This window comes from Tinamus guttatus, unplaced genomic scaffold (genome assembly GCF_059628265.1).
Source record: "Tinamus guttatus ecotype Peru unplaced genomic scaffold, ASM5962826v1 Tinamus_guttatus_pri_ptg000459l, whole genome shotgun sequence".
Lineage (NCBI taxonomy): Eukaryota > Metazoa > Chordata > Aves > Tinamiformes > Tinamidae > Tinamus > Tinamus guttatus.
In genome coordinates this window covers 3,964,388-3,986,603 of record NW_028288993.1, presented here as the reverse complement: position 1 = coordinate 3,986,603, position 22,216 = coordinate 3,964,388, and the positions used below count along the sequence as shown (strand labels likewise).

Sequence of the window (22,216 nt, the reverse complement as noted above, 5' to 3'; positions counted from 1 at the left end):
TGCAGGAGTAAATTTATGAAAAGAAAGGGCTTTACAAAAAAAGGCGGAGGGGAGTTTATTAAGCAAATGAACAAGTTTAAACAAAATATAAGAAAAATGCCAAATGTCCAGCTGATTATTTCAGGATCACAGTCCAGTGCTCATTTAAACTCTTGCTTAAGCAAGTGCTTACTCAGACATACCATATCTGTCATGAACATTTCTGCTATCTGGGGAGAGCTAGGTGTTTACAGTCTAGATCTTCTTAAAGCCATAAAAAACTTACGAGTGGTCATGTCTTGTTTGTTTTTGGTTTGTTTTTTCCCTTAACTCCAGCACAGCTGGTTGGAAAGATTTCTGAATTTGGTCTATGTCCAGAAATCACCAAACATCCTTTCTCCATGCTAATTTTTGAGGCTCTAGCAGGTCACAGAACTAGTAACTCTACCAGTATTGGAATGTGATGCTCTGTAAATACAGCTTTTCCCAGGGACTTTAATCACCTTATATTACAGGGAATCTGATGCTTCAGTATAAATTGCAGGGCCCATCCCAAGATGGCCCAGAAGCTGTTGGGTTTGGCACGAAGCTTCCTCTAGCTACCTGGGGCATCAGCTCCCCACCTGGGAGGTCCTTATTGCTTCCACGGTGACCAGTAAGTGTGGGAGGGAGTTGAAGGAACGCGAGGCGGCTGCTCAGGCGGGACACGGGGCTCGTCCCAGTCACAAAGTCTCAATGGGAAGCACACAGCTATTCCTCTCATGGCTTCTACATTCCCCAGATTTTGCCAGCAGTCACCTCGGAGTACATTTGGTTTCGCTGAGTGCCCTGGATGTTTCCCTGGTCAAGACCCATACTCCTGCTTTTTGTAACTGAAGCGACACGGTAAAATACTGCTAACCCAGACTTTGAACCTGCACTGCTTGGAAGCAGTGCTTTCCACACACACACGCGCGAGAGAGGGAAAAAAACAACAAAACAGGAATCTTAAAAGAATGACACTGTAACTGGAAACATTTAAATACAGCAAAACATAAATTCCTTTTCTATGCAAAGCTACAAAAGTCCAGTCTTTGTATTGTCTTCACAGGTTATGGTTTATGGCTATGCTGAGAGTCTCTGAGATTCTTTTTTTTATTTTTTTTTTCATTTTTTTGAAATCCTGTAGAGAAGACCCTGCGGACACATCTTTGTGTTTGCAACTTTCTGAATTACATTGCAAAACTGTGCATACAGAATCCGAGAAATAAATACATTCATTACTGCACATACATATTGATACAAAAACAACACTGTCAAATAGTGTTTGCACCATCTTTGTTAGATATTAAGACCAGGCAAAATTAATATTTCATTTTCCATCAGCCCCCCTTAGATGTCTGAGGTGGCTTTGGTGTAGAAGGTAAAAGCTACAAGGGGGTCAAAACTAATTAGAGGGAGCTTTCTGTTTATAAGGTTTTTTAATCCTTTTTTTTTTTTTTTTTGGCTTCAGCGGTATTTTAGCAAACTATCTTCATTGGTACTCTTAGACTGTCCTAACATGCAAATCAAGCTTAGGTTGCTACCAAGAAAGCCTTAAGGGATTTGGTCGGACTCTCTTGCGCCTCACGCTGAGGTTTGGAGTGAATCAATCCAGCTGTTTCATTTAAAGGTGGCTCCAGCAGCCCAAACAGGTGGGCTCGGGCCCCGCACAAGCAGGGCCGTCCGCAGGAGGTCACACATCTGTGCGGGCGCCTCGCGCCGGACCTCCAAAGCGACCGAGCGTCGTCCTGGTCGCGCGGGAGCTCCCGCCGCGCGTCTCCTCACCAGCAGCCACAGAGCCTCCCAGAAGCTGCATGTCAGTAGCTCTTTGGTGTCTTCTGGGATCTCTGTGGCTCCTGCTGCCTCCCCACGCGCACAGAGCTGGGCTTTGGGTTTTTTGAGAGGTGTTTTTTTTTTTTTTTTTTGGTGGTTTTGCAATAGAGGATCAGAAAAGAGCTCAGCCCAGCTCCCATGGTAATGCCAGTTGAGCTGCTGGCTACAGCAGCTCCCGCCTGCTCTGGATTCCAGAGCCTCCTTCCTCCCTCGCTGCCCTCGTCCCAGCAAGAGGGAGGCTGCCCAGCACAGAGGCCCCGTCCCCGCTCGCGGGGGCCCTCAGCGTCGCGGGCCCTGTGCTGGGGACAAACCCCTGCGTCGCGCCCGGGACAAACCAATGGAAAAAGCAAAGATTAATTTTGACTGGCCCCTAGATCTGTTGAGGTCTGAGACTGTAAAAGTTTATGTAAACAATGAGATAAATATATTAGTACTTTTCTGAGCCAAGTGAGGTTCCATACTCATTCAAATGTGCTTTGGTTTAAAAAATAGTTTTGTGAATTTGGGTATGAGCTTCTTTTTTTTTTTTTATACAACTTTCGCTATTTTATCTTTTCTTTTTTCCTGTTATTCCGAAAACATTCTGGAACTAAGTGACTAAAGCATATACTTAAGCTGCCTGGCCTCTTTTTTTTTTCTTTTTTTTGTTTGTTTTTAAATTGTTTTATTCCTCTTGAGGCTCTTTGTGTATTTCAAAAAAAAATTAAAATAAAATTAAAAAAAAATGCAACTCCCTCCCCCCCACCCTAAAACTCTTAAAATCTTAAATATGAAACTAGTGTTTTGCTTTCTCATTAAAATACAGAAAAATGTTTGATACAATACTATGTCGTACAAATGCAGTTGAGTGTTTAGGCCCCAAGCAGGCCTTAAACAGTCCCTGAAGTTTTGAGTATTATTATTCATTATTACTGTCACAATTTGGAAAATGTTGTTTATATTCAATCTATGGAACACAACTTTACACAGCTACTTGAAAAAAGAACAAAATTTCCTTTTGTACAATACTCTTGCTGTACACAGACTTTATGTCGTATTGTTTAAGTGCTGGGGGAAGGGGGAAAAATAAAAAATAAACGTTCCTAAAAAAAAAATTAAAATTAAAAAGTAGCATTGGGTCCTGAAACTTCAAAATGATTTTCAAGGCATAAGAAACAAACGAAGAGGGGCCTGGGGGTGGAAGGAGAGGATCTATCACCCATGTGAACGCTTGTGAAAAATCGAATTAAAACGCAGGGGAGCGACGAGCAGCCCAACGCGCTGCTCCGCATCGTGGCTCAGTCAGTCGCAGCTTGAGCTGGGTGTCCAAAGGGGTTCTGTCCTGCCCGGGCCCGTGGGCGCCTCAACGAGCTGCCCACGGGCCCGGGCAGGGCAGAACACCCCTGGGTAAGTGGGGGGCTAAAAATCGTTTTGAAAATCTGGACTCGGGCACTTGCTGCAGGGAAAGGTCCAAGCGGGCGCAGGGTGAAAGTGCCTAGGAACTCATCTGGCCCGGCCGCCCCTGGGCCCCGCTGCAAGGCCCTCCCCGTCCTGCCCCCCGAGATGACACTCAGGGGGGCTTTAGCAAGGAGCCACGGGGAGAAAAATCCAATATATATCAAAATGTGCAAGTGCTAAAGACACTAAAACCCCACCTAACCCCCCAAAAGAAAACAGCGCATCTCAGCACGATTAGAAAACAAGAATTCATAAGGAGGCCCCGCTCCCCTCTGCGCTGCCCAGCGCCCGGAGCGGCCGGACAATGGCACAAGCGGGAGCGGCCGGAGCGGGAGCTGTTCCCTGTAACGTGACACCAGGCCCAGGCCAGGCCGGGGGCGTCTATTGCTTGGAGCCTGGATTCCAGTTTCCTCAGTTCATTCAATTGACCCAAAAACTTCTTATGGACTAGTCTACCTTAACAAAAACAAACAACAAAAAAAAAACAAAAACAAAAAGTAGAAAATGAAGCTTATATTTCTTTGTTTTAGTCAAACATGCTCAGTTTTTTTGTTTTTTTCTTTTTTGGTCAAAACATTAAAAAAAGTTTTTTTTTAAAAAAAAAAGGACAATACGTGAGGTTTGATAAACCCTACGCATAGAGACTGTACTGGTTTTGAGCAGAAAAAAAAACAACAAAGGAAAAAAAACACAAAAAAACCCACAAGTGTAAACCTTATTCAGTTCAGAAGGGATGATTCTACTGGCTGTGAATTTTTACCACCACAGTCACAGGAGGCTTGAAATAAGCCATAGCTTTCCACAAGGTCACGCCAACAAAGTCAAGGGGGCCAAGAAGCGGTGGGCTAAGTTCTCTGTCTTCTCTCCTAAACCAATAGCAGCTGTTGGCTGTGATGTCTTATGCAGATGTTGCAAGAACATTTTGTTTCTTTTTCTTTTCATTTTTCTTACTTTTTGTGTGCGTGTGTTAAACTGTCTAAAAGGGAGGATATGAAACACTTTGGTTTGCTTTTCCTCCTCTCCCCCACCTTATTGCACTCTGGATTCTAGTAAATTATAGGCTGCTATGCCCTCACCCTCTGTCCTGCCAGGTGTTTACACACTGACCCAGATGTGCTGGGGGAGTGGAAGATGAGGGAGACATTTTCCCCTCCCCATAGTATCCAGATTCAATAAACAAAGCTGGAAAGGGCCCAAAAAGCTCAGAGAAGTTTTCTTTCTTTTTTTTTTCTTTTTTCTTTTCTTTTTTTTTTTTTTAATCTGAAAGTGACTACAAAAACCCAAGCGACTGCCGTGCGAGCCAGTCCAAGCTGCCAGCACAGCCTCTGGCTCCACGTTTTTTTTGCCTTGTCTTTGGCTGAGCTTTGCTTTAACACTTTTCTAGCTGACTTTTGATGGAAGGACAGGGTGGTAAAAATCCCTTAATTTAGCTTCTACTTTTATACATTTAATTACTTACAATAAGAAAAAAACAAAAAGCCTAATCTTTCACTAACCATCTTATTGTTCTCATGAATTCAAGAGGTAGCAAAGGTAACAAGTCTGTCCACACAGACTCGCTCTTTAGTGAGGGAGGAAAGCTAAAAACATACACACACACAAAAAATAAAATAAAAAATAATAAAAAAGTACCTAAGGAACTTGTAGCAAGTCCAGCCTACATCAAACCCCCTCCCTGCCCACCCACCCTAGAATTAACCTCAGACCTTCCAGTTCAAACATTCACATAAACGTTACAATGGTTTCTCCTTTAATAAAACAAGTACCTCTAAGCAAAGAATATTCATACGAAACTACTAGAAAAGTAAAGACGACCCCCTGCTCACTGAAAGAAATTCTGAGGGCATCCAGTCCCTGTTCAGTCATGGGTAAGGCAGAAGAGGTTTGCGTGTTTTGCGGGAAAAGGTGGCACGTGGCTACCTGTGCCTAGGAGAAAGACCAAAACCACGAGGAGGAGGAGGGATGCCGAGGGAAGCGTTGCCGTTGCTGAAACGCTCCGGGGAGCGGGGCTGGGGACGCTGCTGCCGGCATCGCCCGCCCGGCACGTGGGAGCGTCCCCCAGTGCCAGGGCCTCCCCTCGGCAGCGGGGGCTGCCAGCGCGGCGCACGGGTCCACAGACAGCTTCCGCACTCGGCAGCGCGGCGCCATGGGGCCTCGGAGCTGCTCGGGCCGCCGAAAAGCAGCTGGACCTTCACGTTCTTCCTCGTGGCAAGAAATACCTCTGCCGAGTCTGGCTTTAACGAGGACATCGGCAGCGTGGTAGTAACGCGGAAGAGCTAGGGAAGGGGCAGCCAGTGAAATCAAGTGTTCCACGTGGTCCCCCTTCCTGCTCCAAATAATCAAAATGAAGTCAACATGCACAAAAAGAAACGGCATTTCTTGCCAGATCACCAAGGTTTGGAGGAAGAGTTGGCAAAATGCATCAGCTTGGCTGTGGACCTTTCTTTTTTTTTTAAAAAAAAAAAAGGGAAAAAAAAATCTTAATGTTAAAGCTACATTTGTTTAGGCCTCCCATGACTGAACAGAAGTTGGGGAGTTGCCCCCTTTTTGTTTTTTTTTCGTTTTTTGTTTTTTTCCTTTTTTTCTTTTTTTTTTTTTTTTAAGCAGCAAGTCTACAGAAAGGTAAATCACTGCGGATGGGCTCGAAGCTCATTCTGGAGTCTTTGGCTTATGTGGGAGAGGTATGCATTCGCAGGTGGCTGATCAGATTGCGCTGCTGGGTGAATTTCCCACCACACAGTTGACATTCGTAAGGTTTTTCTCCTGAGTGGACCCGCATATGCTCTGTCAGTCGGTACTGCCGGGTAAAGCGCATCCCGCATTCCTCGCAAGCAAAGGGCTTCAGCCCTAAGTGGCTGCGCATGTGGCGTGTCATGGTGCCCCGCTGCGTGAACATCTTGCCGCAGATGTTGCACGGGAAGGGCCGCGTCAGCCAGTGAGTCTTCTCGTGCTGCCGCAGCGTGGCCGGATCCTTGTAGCTTTTCTCACACACGGAACACTTGAAGGGCCGGGACTCCGCAGCGTAGGGCTGGTTGGGGTTGGACAAATCCTCAGCTTCATCCTTGCCGCCGTATGTGCCTTCCTCCTTAATGTAAAGGTCTTCCTCGGTGTGCGTCTCCACGTGGGCGTTGAGCTGCTCGGAGCTGGGGAAGCCTTTGCCACAGGGGATACAGACATACAGGTTGTCACCGTAGGGCACAGGCTCAAACCCCTCCTGCCGGTAGACGTAGTTGGCACTGGTGTGTCCGCCGCTCTCGCTCTCGCTCTGGCCGCTGTCGTCGCTGTTCTCCTTACCGTTTTCCACCTCCTCCTTGCACGGGTACGGTAGGTCTGCGCCGTAGGCCCCGGCCAGGCTCCGCTCCACCGACTTGGCCAAGGGTCCCAGCAGGATGCCATTGGGCAGCCCTTCGCCCTCGTCTCTGTCTTTACTCCCTTCCTTGCGGTCGAAGGCGTTGTCTTTCCTGATCCACTCCTTCTTGCGGGACGAGTGCCGGAGGCCCTTGCGCTGGTTGCCCTCCGCCAGCGAGTGGTGACACTCTTCGCTCAGATCCATCTCCATGGGGTCGCTGCTGTCCGCCATGCTGTGAGCGGCTCCGACGCCGGACTCGTCGAACGATGAGGCACTGTTGGCTGCGGGGGCTGAGGCAGATTGGGGAGAGCCGTGCTGGCTTTCGCTGTGCTGCGTGTCATCGTGGGAGGCTGCAACGGGGAGCGACGGGCTTTTTTTGGACAGGTCGAGGCCTAACTCCTGGTCGCCGGTGCTTCCGTTTGCACTGCCGCCCCCACCGCCGTTCTTAGCGGCTCCCCTGCTTAAGGAGTGACAGTTCTCTTGGTTGGAGCTGCTGATGAAGACCTCATCATCGGAGAGCTTTCCCTTTGACAGCTCCTTCGAGTGCGAGCCCTTCAACCCTTCGGTTGACCCTGAATAGCGAGCTTGGATGACCGAAGCAGTGGAAAGTCTCTGACTCCTGGCAGCTCTCCCAACACCAAGGCCACCGGCCTTGCCGGCAAAGGACTTGCCGTTCCGCTTGAGCTTCTTTCTGCAGAGAGCTGCCAGGTCGTGCAGTTGGAGGTAGCTTGCTGCGGTGAGGAGAGCATTGAAGTTCTGTTCACCGGGCTGGTCAGTCGTTAAGAGCTTACCAGTATAAATAAAGTCCAAAATCTGCCGGAACACGGTGGGGTTCACCATGTCCGTATCTAAGTTAATCAGGTTGTCATGCAGGACGAGGGATTTGAAATACATGCTGCTGGCTGCCAGGATGTTCTTATGGGCACGAAATAGGGCATTTTCTACCACAATGATCACGTCACAGAGGAAACCTTTGGCTCGTTGCTGGTTCAGCTGCAGTAGCAGTTGTTTGGCATGATTTGGCAGTTCCATCTCCACCTTCTCTTCCTTTCACCTTCACTTTACCACCTGTGAGACAGGAGAATGAGAGGTATGAACTGCTGTTTGCACTTGAACAGGTCTATGCTTAATAGACTAGCTTAATATGATGTGATCTAGCGTTAGGATTGACACTGACTAAAGAGCTCTGGGCACCTCCAGGTCTGAAAGTTGTGATCCTGCTTGGAATACCAGGAGAACTGGTAAAATTTATTTCTTGGGCTAAAATTTCAGGTTGTTAAAAATCTGATTTGTAAATAGCTTTTTCTCTCTATTTATTTATTTATTAAACAAAAGGAATCATGTTTGCCTGGAATTATCAGTCAAAAGATGTCAGCAGAAAACAATACTTAGGTATAGGGGAAGGTTCCTCTTCCCTGAAATAAATCAGAAGCAAAGATGAGGAGAAAGAAGGAAAGAAAAAGCACCTATTTTACTGCAATCTGCATATCTGAGCATGTAAAATAATTAACATAAGCAGCAGCTTCCCTGCTTTAACTTGTAGTTTGCTTCTTGGCTCTTATATTTGAACTCTTAACAACACCTAAATACTCAGGGGCTAAGAAAATGACATGTAACAACTAAATCTATTGAAGGTGGAATTAATGACACTGAGGTGTGAATGGAAAATCTCCTTAAGAGTAAAAAGTGGCAGCTTTAAAAAGCAGCCCCCTGGCAAAGTCCCCATCACAAACCATTGCCAGTAAGGACTGGAATCAACCCTGAACTGGCTGCAATTTGGGGTGCTGAGCTCGTTAGATATTTATGTCGGCTTTCCAAGTAGTATGGACCTTTTCTGAGGACTGTCAGAACCAATTGTAATGTCGGATTTGGTAGATGCTACTGTTCATAAGATTTTGAATTTAGAGTTGAGGCTTCATTAGGAAACCGAGATCAATTTTTTGACTTCTGTTGCTGAAGTCTTTGTTTGAAAGTGGCAATTACTATTTGTAATAGGCAGTTATCTAAGTTATTTCTTTATAGTTAATTTTAAATGGCTTCTGAGGTTCAAATACAGGAATTAAATACCAAGCACACAACAAGCATCTTTAGCCTTTCCCTTCTCTCTTCCAGTTCATCTTGCTATTCAAACTTATTCAAACTGTTGAAAGAGCAGGCCGTACTTCCACAGAAATAAAGAGATTAAATTTTCTCCTGAAATCAGTAGGCTAATTAATAGTTAATGTTTTTATTGCTTGTGAGCCCCATTACCACAACCAGATTTCAAATGATGCAGCATTAGACTGCATTATCTTCCCTCTGGGTCAAGTCTGTGTACTCAAGAGAAAGAAATACTGAGTGATATTTTCAATATAAAGGCTAAAAAATCCTCCCCCAAACCTCATTCTCACCAACTGATGATAAATAGGAGGATTTAATTTGGGAAAAAAGATGGTAAATTTACATTGTCCATCTCTGCACAATGAAAAGGCTTGGCTTTACATGAAAAAAACCTACCAAAAATAAAGGAATGCGACTTTTCCTGCAGCTCTGCTGGCTGGTGCTTCCGGCCAGCGCCGTCCCCGCGCGCGGGACACCCCGCGGCAGCGCCCGCCTGGGTGGCCTGGGCCTCCCTCGGGCACCGGGCAGCGTTTCGGGGCCCCCGTTCAGCGCAGCAGCATCTAATCCAGGCTGCGCCCGCTCAGAGCTTGTGACCTTGACCCCAGCTGAACGGCTGCTCTGCTTTTGTTCTGCAGGGTCTGAGCAGTGCGCAGGAGCCACAGGAGATGGGGGTTCGGCCCTACGGCCCACGCGCACCCGCTTCGGGCCCAGTGCGCCTCGCTCTTAGGAAGGTGGCAAAGAGTGAGACCCAGGCTTGCCATGACGTTGGCCACTTACTTTTTTTCCTCCCTGTGCAGTGTTTCTGTCATAGAAACTCACCCTGCAGCATCACAAAAACGTGACAGTGACAGGGATTACCACCACCAAACAGTGCTGAGCACTTTAAAAACAAGTTTTGCTGTAATTAGTTACATCAGAGTTGCAGCACGCAGGCAACGTGTCTGGTTTTAGTGGCTTGCTTCCAAAACTGCTGATTAAGAGGAAGAAGCAACAGCACAGAGGCACCAAATACCCACTTTTATCTAACGAGGCCAGTAAAAGGACTTACTTCTGGGTCACAGAGATACATTGATAGGGAAGGACAAAAACACCACTTGCAACATAAGAGGGTGTCTCTGTATATAATGCATACTGCTCAAGATGAGCCAGAGTCAGCCTGCTGCTACACTGTTTTCACTACAGATATAATATTTCCTCTACATGAATCTATGAAACAAAATCCCTCAATATGATTTTTAATCATTCCATAAAGGAGAAATGCAAGAAGGAAAACAGCGGCCAATAATATTTTGTGCCTGTGTAGACTAACAAAAAATGTGCGTTAGCGAATTAAAAGCAAACTTACTCCCCATTCCTGTGGCACTTGAAGCAGAGGTCTAGAAAACCCTTTATGGACATTTGTCTAAGCCTTTTCTGCACTACAGGATTGCTGAAGTTACTAGGGGGAAATATACTTCGATTTTTACTTCTAGTTTTTCTTTCTGCATTAAATGATAACAAAATAAGGTAGTGAGCCTGCAGGGGAAAGCCCTGGGAGCAGGGGTAGAATTATACTTCTGCTATTTACTGACCTTCATGAGGAAGATTAAGCCTTCCTATGTTCTCCAACTGAAAAATTAGCATAGTACAAGCTGTTTAAATTGCCTCTATTTATCCCACATGTCAAATCTTACAAAAGTATTCATGTTCACAAGGACAAAAGTATGAGGTAGGTTACTACCCTCTGTAGATTTTAAAAGCAGTGGTCAGGTTTAAGCACTACAACATAGTAATAATTTGAAGAGCTCTCAGGGCTGAAGTCTAACGTGGATTTAGCAGCCCCAATAAAATTCATGGAATGGAACAAGGCAGCAAAAGCTTTTGCCAACATTAAAACTCCAAGTTTAAAAGATTGCCAGGAAATCCCCACTGGGGGCTTCTAGCAGGACAGCCCCGTGGGTCAGAAAACACCTTTGACTGATGTACCTCTGCTGGCAACAACTTTATAGCATCGACCTGGCTTGTGGATCGTGTGCAGTCCTGAACACAAATAAATCCCTTCCAGATGTTTATCTGGAGCTGGCCAATTCTACCCCCTTCTTTAGCCATGATCTGTCTTAGGGATGGGATAAGAGGGAAGTGTTAGAAACCTTTTTTGCAAAAGAGAAGCAGACATTGTAGCATTCCCAAGATCTCACTTCTGGTCGAAAACATGGGCCCAAAGATAACTGAGATAAAGTACAGTATAAAAAATAGCAGATCTTAAGCAAACAGCAGGTACAGCCATCCTTAAAAAGGCCTCTCTGCAGGGACAGGCTTTTAACAAACCCTGAACATCTGGACAAGAAGAACCACCATCACCCCACCCTGCTCCTCAGAATTCAGTGATTTATATTTCTTGTTTTGGTATTGTTTTTAAGAAGCCATCCTTTTCTACTTTCTGGAAGAAGATAGAAAAACATATTCCCAGTTCAAAGGAGTCCTAGCTCAGAAGAGTTGGATACATTTCTATTAAGCAAAACAAAAACAAAACCTCAGGAAAATGTAAATGTCTCACTGGGGCCACAATCTTTTATTATTGAATTTGGTAAGCAAAATTTCACATTTTCTTGGCTGCAAAACAGGACCAGAGAAGGCTCTGGCAAACAGCTCTGGTTCCTGTTCTACTTGGAGTTGCTTCCTAGTCACTTGGGACATTTAGTTTTCAGAGCAATGAGCCTGGTCAGGGATTCCTGTGCAGGTGAGGAAAGAAGCAGGACGAAGGCTCTCCCTCCTCCACCGGCTCCAAGGCACAGACACAGCACATGCAGAGATGCGAAAAATACAGGGCACAAATCACAGAACACAGTAATGCTGCAAGCGGATGCCACACATCAAAGCTACGCAAGCGAAGAGCTGATAGTGTCTTCATAAGCAATATTGCCCAAGGAACTGGGTAACTGAGTTACTAATCAGTGGCTCAGAGCCAGCCGGGGCTGCACGGGGATCCAACGGGCATGAAGATTGCAGAACACAGCAACACTGCAGGAGCTTTGCTGCTTTTTCTACAAAGCAGGAAAATGCTTCATTTGCTCTCCGTTTCCACAAAGACTCTGAAAGTCACTGAAAATTAGACTGCCCAGGTACAGGAGAAGAGAGTCCCTTCACCCCCTTAAAGTATAAATCTATGTGTTCACTGCAGATTTGATTCTCTGTAATACTGCTAAATCTCTTCCTAAAATTAATTGTACAATAAATGCTAAATGTGTTATCTTAGCAACCTCTGGCAGGAGATGCTATTTGATTCCACCTGTGAGTTATAGATTGCAGCATATGAACATAGTTTACCTTTTAAGAAGCAACACCAGTGAAGCAAAGAATCAATCAAAAACAGATCTAAGGAATCACTCATTTCACGTAGAGGATTTGTGGATGGATGAGAAGGCTAGACAGCGAGCACCTGAATAGTGCCTAACAGTACTGCAGATAAAAACCAACAAACAGATTAGAGGTGATAGCAAATTAGATGCCATTAAAGCATTAGCCTACTGTGCATGTTATAATATACCCATGAAATACAGGGGCCTTTTAATTATTTCTCCACCTTCCCAAGCAGTGCTGCTGCTCTGAGCAGACACTGCAGCAGTGAGCATAGAGAAGATCAAGGCAAAACAAAATCAGTTGACTCCTATGTTGCTCTCTCCCACCAATTTACAGTGTTTCTCCAACTTTGGATGTAAAAAGCACGTGTCCAGCTGCTGCCAGATCTGTGTGAAACAGACGGATCACTTCCTCGCTTCCCGCTGATCTACCTTTGAAGCCCCCGGTGGATGAGAGCTTTCCTCCTGCTCACGGCTCACCTGGCCTTCCTCTCTACACAGCCCCGCACAAGCTCTCCCCAGGTAGCAGTGAGCTGGGCTTTCATGGCCCTAACCTTCCCCCGGGAGCTGAGCTGGCGGGTCATTAGCCCGTGCCTTGTAAACATGTTCACACTGCAGCGCAGCAGAGGCAGCCCTAGAAATGCAGAGCCTGTGTTAGCCCAAATGCTTCCCTGTCCCCAGCTCCTGGGCGCAGGCAGAGCGCAGAGCTCCGGAGCAGAAGCGGGAACATGCACGTTGCATCGCTGGCAGCGGGGCAGCCACAGCTGGCGGGGGCTCAAGCACAAAACAGGCCGCAGCACCCGTTTGTCACACGGGAGTATCTCCTGCTTCAAGAGAGGTCAGAGCAACATGTCGAGTTAGCGAGTGCAGAGCAGGGGAAGGGAGAGAAAGCAGCATGCAGGGCAGGGCAGGACGCGCAGCTGCAGCTGCGGTTGGAGCAAGGAGGACATTCTCAGAGAGGACATTGCAGCAGCAAGCGAAGAGCAGCCCTCCCTGAGTCTGTGACATCGCGGTTAGCGCCAGGCAGAACTGCCCTCCCCGCTCCCTGAAGCGGCCCTGCAGGACCCCCACGGAAACATTAGAGCTTTGCTCATGGACACAAGCACCTGCTTGGTACCTTTGTGCGGCAACGTTTGGATATTAAGGACATGGGCAACATGCTCAAGCGCTACCAGCTCCTGGCCCAAGGAGGAAGAGAGAAAAAGGATGACATGATGCCCCCAGCCCTTCCTTTCTGCTGCTCTAGAATAACAGTGTGACATGGCTAGTGCCACCCCTGCTCCATGGCTGATTGCCCAGGGAAGCAGTCTCCACAGGTGAAGAGGACAGGGGCTCTGTGTGCACAAAAGCACTAACATCAGGAGAGCAAAGTGATTTCTAGTCAGGACAAGGCTGCAGCGAAGCAGGACACCTTGCTATACAAGCTGAGACTACGAGCAGTAGAATGCAGATTAACCGCTTGGTTGCCGCTTACCATGCCAGGTACATTGGGCTAAAGGCACCTCCATCCAGTGCTGCCCGACGTGCCAGGTACATCCCATGATGTTCCATTGAAATCACAACAGGCCATCAATAGAACGTGGCTGCACGGATGCAGAATGGAGAACCAGCAGGGACGCTGTTAAATGCAATTAAAAAACTGCAATCAAAATTGAAACGTACATTTTAAAACGGTCACCTGCCTTAAAAATGTAACTACTAGAACAACCTCCCCTCCACCCATCACCCCGGACTGGACTGCAATGGACACAGAGGGGAAGGTCTCAAAGTTTCTGCCCCTCTCCATTCAGGGCTCCAAAGGCACCGAGCTTCAGAGGGACCCGGCCACGCAGGCACAAGAGCAGCAGCTCCCACAGCTTCTGCACCAGCTTCCTTCTGCCCAGCAGTTCAGTCAACTAAATACCACCAGTTAGAAATATTTCTGCAACAAGAAGTCTCATGTCAGAGCTTCATGGTCTTGTTCCCCACACAGTACAGGCAATGGCAGGAACATTTTAAACCCGCTACAGATCCACTGCGTTGTCTCCATTTCCCTGTCCCGCTTCCCAAGCCTTTGAAATCCTGCTTTTCTAGCAATGTCATGGCATTGAGCAAGGCAGGGTTCTTTGCCTTTTGTTACAGCTGCTGAGGTAAAAGAAGTACTCCTATTGATAATGATGTTTCACTGATAACACTTAGGTCTTCGTGTTCTTAGGGACCAGAGATAAGTTGATTCACAGTGAATTACAGCGGGAATGTTTCTGCACCTTAATTCCACTCTTCCTTATCCAAAGGAAAAAGTAACAACATTCTTTCCAAGCCAAGGAAACGCACATCCCCCAGATACACACAGCTCGTCTAACTGGAGGTGTCCTCTGCAGTGAGTATCCTCCTTCCCCGGGAGCCCCTGCAATCAACCGAGGCCGCGTTACCGAGGGGCAGCGTCCCAGGGTGGGTGCTCAGCACAGCTCCCTCTCTACACGCGCTGCTGCTGCTCCCGTGGAGCAGAAATAGCAACAACAGAGCAAACAGGAAAGGAATCCGGCAGCTTTGCAGGGTTTTAAAATAGGTTTTTAGACACTCGTGGCAAAGTGTGGCTTTTGTGGAGCTCTTGTCACACTGACAGTTGCATTTCCAGCTGTGCTGCTGGAGCTACAGGTCTCACAAGCATTTAAAAAGTTAGAGGAATTGGGATTGTAATTTCAACCTTCCACAATAAAAGGCCAACAAAGAGACTTGAAATAATGAATCTACTTGGATGAGAGTGAAAACATAGGGGTGCACCGGCCTGGCACACAGAAAGTGCCATCGTGTAAAGGACACTGAACATAAGGAGAAAGCTGCTCATTCTTCCCAGACGTCTGCTGGGCTCAGGCCCAGAATAGAGTCTCCATGATTCCCATCTGCATCGTTTCCCCCCAGTTCTGTAACTAAATCCCTTTCATGCTGAACTAACAGGTCTTTTGATTCAGATTGGCCTGTTTTGACTGCTCAAGCTGAAGATTTTTAAAACTTGTCAATACAATACAGAAATGAAATATAAGCAACTGTTTGTTTACTGACCTGGGCTGTGCTGAGCCAAAAGCATCTGCTGAACCAGTTTGAGCAGACCACTGCCAGCACGAACAGGCCACCCCGCACGTGAACCGCGAGAGGGGCCGGAGCCTCCGCGCGCTGGAGCTGCCCGTCTCCACGTGGCCCGGTAGGGCTCAGAGCGGCCAGGCGGCCCAGCCCGGCCTGCGCTTGCCCGCGGCCTCCCCGCGCCCGCAATCCGCAGCCCGAGCGCGGCAGGGAGGTGTTTCTTGGACTGGCTTTGAGACAGTAGCCCTAATGCAGATATCCACTCAGATTACAGCAATTTACTTCTTGCTACTGTGAAGCAAGAAGCTCTTCTCCACAGCTGTATTTCCCCGTAGGGCAGAGATTAACAGAATTGTTTAAAATGAAGGTGTTTCCTAATGCTGGAACCTTACACTGCAGTCAGAAACGGAGCTTGCTGCCAACTCCTGAGCAGCGCTCTCATATAGCATCCATTTAGCGCCACTGTCAACACGAGGGAGATCAGGACTACCCAAAGCCCGTAGGTGGGAGGAGAAAAGGAGAGGCATGAACATCGGCATCTTGTCAGGGAGAGCCAGGCAGTTAAAATTTCTGCATATCTGCAGAGCACAGCTGATCTCAGAGCCACAGGATGGCACAAGACAAAGCGAGCCTCAGAAGCCAGTGAGGGGCAAGAGATGTTGGGCCCTTCTGCAGCCCTGCAACAGCTGAGCAAGCCCAGCTGCAGCCACTGTCGATACCGCGTTACGAGCGGCGCCGGCAGCCCCACGGCCCACGCTCAGCTAATGGTTCCTTATTGCATTAAAACACTCACCTCGTTCAGTGGAGCAGCGCAGCCCACACTGGAAGGATACGATCTACCATCCACCACTTTGGTTCCCTTTGGTAGGCAAAATTCTTGTTTTCCAGTTACCTTTGAGACTTGATATATAGAATTTTCCCTGTGCAAAGCAAGGATTTCAGATTCGACAAAATGATTATTGCTACTTTCCGGCTAATCCCCGAGAGCGTCAGGCAGAATTAGCAAACCTGTGAATTACGGGCAGTGGGACCGGCCTTTCGGGATAGTAGGGGATGCACCAGGCGAGCACCGCGGAGGGCAGGAGCCCACGGCCTGGCAGAGGGAGCGCTGGGTGTTTCCCAGGCCGCAGGGTCCCGCCGCAGCCTCCCCGCTGCAGCGGAGCGGGAGACCTTGGACTCGCGACCCGCACGAGCCGGTCCTGGGCTGGGAACTGCATCCCTGGAGCCAACGCGCAGGGCTTTCCGCTGTCCCTGCACTGCAGGGGGATCTCCAGGACGGGGAGGAAGGGAGGCCAGGCAGCTGGCCCTGTTAAATCCACTGGCTATGGCGATTCAGACCCCTTAGTTACAGGGTTTGTTAGAGCAAACAAGGCCTTGGAGCCCTGGCACAAACAGAAGAGGATCTGTGCACTGCGCTTCCATGAAGCTGTTTGGGAAGACCACTGTTTAAGAATTGGTCCGGACAGCATCAAGATCTTGTGCTGTTCTCCTGTCAAACATCCCTTAGAATCAAACCCCCAAACCTCCTACAGTTGGTCCTTTGTAACCCCTGCAAAAGGGTTTCTGCAGCTTTGAGGCTGGCCAGCAAGGTGCCAGAAAGCACTAACACTTGTAAGGGCAGAAGCCATAAAGCCCTGCAAACTCTGCGTTGCTCCAAACCCGTCCAAGCTGAGCATTTCAGCCGTTGATTCCCCTGTCTCCTTCGCCTGAGGCTTCAAGCTTTCCTAAACTCAACTCGCAGACCGTAAGGAGATCACTCTTAACATGCTTCCCAGAGCAGCTCTCCTCAGCAAGGCTCCCACCCTGCCATCGTTATTCCGCAGCTCGGCACGACGACGCTCCGGGGCTGCCGCTGCGGCTGGTCGACCTTCTCTGCCGGGAGGCTGCTGAGCGCCAGGGATTGCACAGCCAGACGCACTGGGAGAGGCAGCCCAGCAAGGTCGGGGATGTTGCAAGCTTTACTACAGCCCAAAGAAAAGAATCTTCCTCCTTTCCTTCCCTACATACTATTCTTGTCAAGGTCAAGAATTTTTTGGCAGTTCTCAAAAGACACAAATTACAGGCTATTGTCATGAATCACGACTTAAACCAAGTCCCTATTTATAAAAAAAAAAAAAAAAAGAGAGAGAGAAAAGAAAAAAAGAGTGGAAGGGGAGGGGCAAGACAAGGGAGGAGGTGGCTCTGCCCCAAGTTTGGTTTGGGAAGGGGATTGGCAGCTCTTGCCTGTGTGTTGCCCTGTAATCTGGAAGCTCCTCAGGACAGGACCCCTAGGAGCACGTTGCACAGAGCCCACAGCGCGAGAAGCGGCGCTTCCCGCAACGGTTCCCGTTTGCTCAGCCTCTCCTAAATCAACACTGCCAGAAGGCAAGACAGCACTATAACAAATTAGCACCACTCACAATTTGTGGAGTTGCTGCTCCATTGTTTGTTTATTTAAACCACGCGCACGCACAGAGCGGCTGCACAGCCCGGCTCTCTGCTGCCATCACCCAGCTCCGCGTCTGCCGTCTCGGAGGCAAAGCAAAAGCAGGGGATTAATCCCATGCAGAGCTGCCGGCACTGCACCACATCTCTGCTTGGCTTTTGCTTTCACTACAAGCAAAACAATGTCCACGCTGCTCAAGCTTGGCAGATGAAGGGCTCAAAATTCTTATTTCAGCACTTGGTGAGGAAACTGTTATTAAGAAAAAGAAAGAGCCACAGGCTTGAAAGGACCCGGCACTATAATACTCTTTTGCTAGTAGTATTTATGTGCGGCCAAGGGATAATCTGTATCCCTTATCAGTTCACGAGATCACAAGATCTCCAAAACAGGAAATGTGTCTTACTTCCTAATGCACTGCATAAGTTTACAAAGCACAATATATGTGGTAATAAATAATTATCAAACTAGAGTAAAGATGTGGCTGTAAAACCTGAGAAAATACCACCGTTCCCATTTTGGTCTGTGCTCCGGGTGCTTCCGCTGTGGGATGAGACTAGTTGTCCCAACCTGGTTTATGCTTACGCGCCAACCTGTTCTTATTTTAGGAGGTTAGCTGGGAAACGCGCAACGCTTCTATTTGCACTGGAGAAATGAGTATTTTATCATCGAGTGATCGTGATGAGGATAATTAAAAAAAGCTGTAGGAGATTCTTATCCTTCCGCCAAATACAGTCTAGCTTGCCAGCACGTACCTCTGTGACACTGGTGATTCCGTCACACAGCATTTGTATCTCTAGGCACTTAATCCCTACAGAGCACCCTGATACCTGAGCAACTGCTCCCCACTGCATCACGTAGCCTACAGAGAGCTCCATTTGTCTGGTTTTATACTTTATAAAGCTCTGAGCTGCTGCAGGTGTAGCTTAAAAGCACAGTATCACCTAAATCCTTACGTGGTTGCATTTATCTGTTTTTTAAGATTTTTTGTTGTTGTTTATGAATGCTTGAAGTGGTTGCACTTCTGGCTCCTGTATCACATGCTACCAGGTGGCTGCACCGTCCAAAGCATCTCTACCAGCCTGGCTGAGCAAGGTTTTGGTTTCTGGACAGGTGAATGCTGCCTCCACAGTTATTTCCACCACTATAAAGCAATTAAGGAAAATATTAGACTTTATACTTAGATTGAGACATTTGCATGGCAATTCTGTGGGCTCCGAAGCAAGCAGAAAAATTTTGTTTGTTAGTGAACTTATAGTTTGTCAAATGATTAAATACTCAGGCTGAAGTATTCCAAGAGCTGCTTGCTCCACAGCTGTCACCTAAGGAAATTGCTAGGCAATTTGTGCATTTATTTCCTGTCAGAAACAAGCCTCAAAGAGCATAGCAGAATGGATTGTTCTCCCCTTTCAGCACTATTAAAATCATCTCATTTAGTAATTATTCTCCTAAGATGGGTGTGGAGGAATAAAAAGCTGGAGCAGATTCTATTTATAGAAGATAAACTTGGGGAAAAACAGGAGGTACCAGAGAAACAGGCACAGGGGGTGCAGCTGTGACAGAACTGAAACTGGTAGGAGACGCAGGTGGACCGGGTCCCTGCGGCCCAGCCGGCTCCGGGAACGCAGACGTGGCCGCGCGGCCCGCATGGGCATGGGCTCTCCGCGGGGAATCCGGAGGCATGGGGGAAAACTGGAGCAAGAGTTTAAAAAAAAAAAAAAAAGGAAAAAAATCTATTTTAAAAGGTTTCTGGATCACTTCCCGTAGAGCTTTCTCTTGTCAGCAAGGAAAGCGGTTGAAGGAAAAACAAAAACCAAAACAGCAAACACAAAACAGCCAGAGGGACTGAAACCTCCGTTACACAGATGAAACAACTCAGCAGTTTTGCAACTACATAAACAGGATCCGGATCTGGCCCAGGGAGCGATGCGTGTACCAACTACCTCCAGCAGCCACAACAAACACCACTGCCCCGTGGACAGCAGGAGCCAAGGAGGACATTCCTGCAGCCTCGCCACTTCCAGCTGAGCCCGCTAACACACAGCACCAGGAGACTCCCAGAGGGGGCACGAAATGTGGTTAGGAAGGATGGATTTGGACCAAAACATCTCTTTGGCAAAGTATCTCCCCAGACACCTGTAACGAGCTGCTTTCAGCGCAGCTCCATGCTGGAGCTTGGAGGGAGGCGCCGCTCCGGCCTGCTCCCTCAGTCCAGCTTTCTCTAGGTTTAGCATCGAGTCAGTCCATCTAAGGACATCTATTCCCTTCTCCTGACACTTTCTTGGCAGAGGCCTTATTCAAAGAGTTCTTAAAAAATAAAAATAAAAGTTAGCAAGAAATTCCCCAAATCCTAAAACAACCAACAGTCACCCACTGCAAAGAACATGCACGTGACAAACACAGGCAGCCTCCTCCTCACCATACACAACATTGCAGACAGGCCACCCTGATGCTAACAGGGCTTTTCCACACACCCCTTCTGCACCCTCAGCATGAGACACCTGACAATAATCCTAAAGACCCAAATCCTTCCAGACCGGTCATTGCACACACACACACACACACACACACACACACACACACTCCATGCAATTCCAGTCTTATAAGAAGATCCATAACATAAAAATGCTTTTCATCTTGTACAGGGGGAAGCAGCAGGGACTGGTCTAGAGACCAATCTTTAAAATTTAGTAATTCATCAGCTTGATGTAACGCAGCGCACCTGCACACACGCACACGGCCCAAGCAGAGCTGTTCCCGGTAGAGCACGTTTGCTCACAAACAGGCAGGGTGTTTTGCCACGGCCACTGCACCCTTTGAAGAAGTTGGCTTTGACATGTTGCAGAAGGACTCTCCAGCCAGGAGGCAATTCAACAAACCCAAAGGGATCGCTCTAAAATTTGTCTGCAGTGTGTTCTGTTTCTCACCCAGCTTTCTATTATTCGCCACATCTAGAAAAAGAAAATGCTGATGAATTTTTCGTATTTCTAAAAAAGAGGAAAGATCAAGAAGGCCCCATTACAGGTAACTGGCTCTTTTGCCAGCAGCAGCCACTGAGGGGGCTGAGCCAGGGTTTATTGCTCACATTTTCCCCTGTTATTCTCAAATCAATGAATAAAAATAAGGATGTCAGGTTGGGTAGGTTTCAAAGCGAAAGGTGTATGGGGTGGGACTGAGAGTGGGTTTTTTTTTTTAAAAAAAAAAAAAGTTTTTCTAACAGTGAAATTGCTGAGAAAATAAATTCTGCCTTGTCATCCTGAAAATATTACTGCCTTCCCCTCGGAGGAGACCAGGTCACTGGGAGCTGCACAAAGCTCAAGCCAGGCCGAATAAATACGCTGTCCCAAAGTGACAGACACGCCTGGGTCTTTCAATAGGATATATGTACCCAAGGCACAGCAGAAATTCTTACCCATGCTGGTTTTTTTTTCTTGTTTACTTATTATTCATATAAAATTTCCATTATAAGAGGCCAAAACATGGTTATTAAGAGAGGTGGGATTAGCATAAGGAACACCAGAACTTCAGAGAGAAGCCCCAACTCTGACCATCGGTAATTTGAAAAAAAAAAAAAAAAAAAAAAGTTTATTATGGCAATTCACTTTTTTTTCTTTAGTTTTTATTTTCCTGGGAAGTTTGAAAATGGCTTTTTATTTGTTTTTAATGGATCATAATATTAAAGGAGTGACAGAGGAATCTAAAAATTTGGAGAAAAGTTTTGAGGGGGAATAATTTAGAGAAAGAAAAGCCTCCCACCGCCCCGCACCCCGGGGCTTGGTCCTCCCGCTGCGCACGCAACTAACTGCCCGTTTGCCTCCTCCCGTGAGCAGAGCAGAATCCAAGAGATCTGGCATAAAAGGCCTGGAAGCCACTGCACTCAACCTGCCACATGAAGGGGGAGGCTGGGGAGGAAAGAAATAGCTGAAATTACATGGGAAGAACAGCAACATTCACAGAAGTTCCCCTTGGATACAAGTCAGCGTGTGGGAACGAAGGGTTAAGATTGAGCCCTTGCAGCATTTCCCAGCCGATGCCAAGATGCCGGAGCTGGCACGCTAAGGTGCTCCGGCTCCCTGCGAGGGCGGCTCCAGCCACCGGCACGGCCGCGCACGCAGCTCTGCTTGCGGCTCTCTCCAACAGCACCCGCATTTTTAATCTTTTAAACACGTGACCTACGTTAGTGCTTGTAAAAGTGTGGAATTAGCACCCGCAGCCCCCGCATCCCTGCGCCCGCATCCCCGCTGCACAACCCACCCCGTGAGCCGCGCTGCTCCTGCCCGCGCTCAGCCGCTTCTGCAGGCGGGCGCGAACACGGCCACGTTACTGCCTCTGCTTGCGAAGGACACGCTGAAGCGACTTGATCTTTGCACGTACCAGGCCACAGACACAGGAGCAGTTACAGTACAGGACCGAATCCTATGTCAGACATTTAAAATAAGCTATAGCACTTCTGTATTGTTGTCCTCCATGACAGACCTCAGCGCTTTTCTGTTTTTTGAAAGCAGCTCCACTGCTCGTGGAGAAGAAGCATTATTTCATATAAAGGATGAGGCCTTGCAGCTGCACTGAAAACATGAAGCCTTGCCCTGTTCCTGCACTGCTCTGCTCTCACCCAGCCTCACGTGTAGCCTCGTGGTACCAGGCAAAGAGCAGGGACAACCATCAGCAGAGCAGGCT

The 22,216-nt window shown here is 47.7% G+C and overlaps 1 protein-coding gene across 3 annotated transcripts in view; it reads right to left on the bottom strand.

Moving 5' to 3' along the window:
• Positions 1-5,752: 5,752 nt before the first annotated feature.
• The window catches only part of HIC2 (HIC ZBTB transcriptional repressor 2), a 67,614-nt gene continuing 51,150 nt past the window's right edge, over positions 5,753-22,216 (bottom strand). Inside the window, exons 2-4 of one of the 3 annotated variants that reach the window (XM_088532334.1) lie at positions 13,532-13,675; positions 12,026-12,157; positions 5,753-7,687 (exon numbers count right to left, since the gene is read on the bottom strand). In XM_088532334.1, the coding sequence (XP_088388460.1) occupies positions 5,939-7,651 (1,713 nt within the window). In that variant the 5' untranslated portion in view covers positions 7,652-7,687; positions 12,026-12,157; positions 13,532-13,675 and the 3' untranslated portion in view covers positions 5,753-5,938. Of the gene's footprint in view, positions 7,688-9,498; positions 9,540-12,025; positions 12,158-13,531; positions 13,676-22,216 lie in introns of those variants that run through there. The other 2 variants (XR_015913811.1, XM_088532333.1) reach the window with 2 other exon arrangements.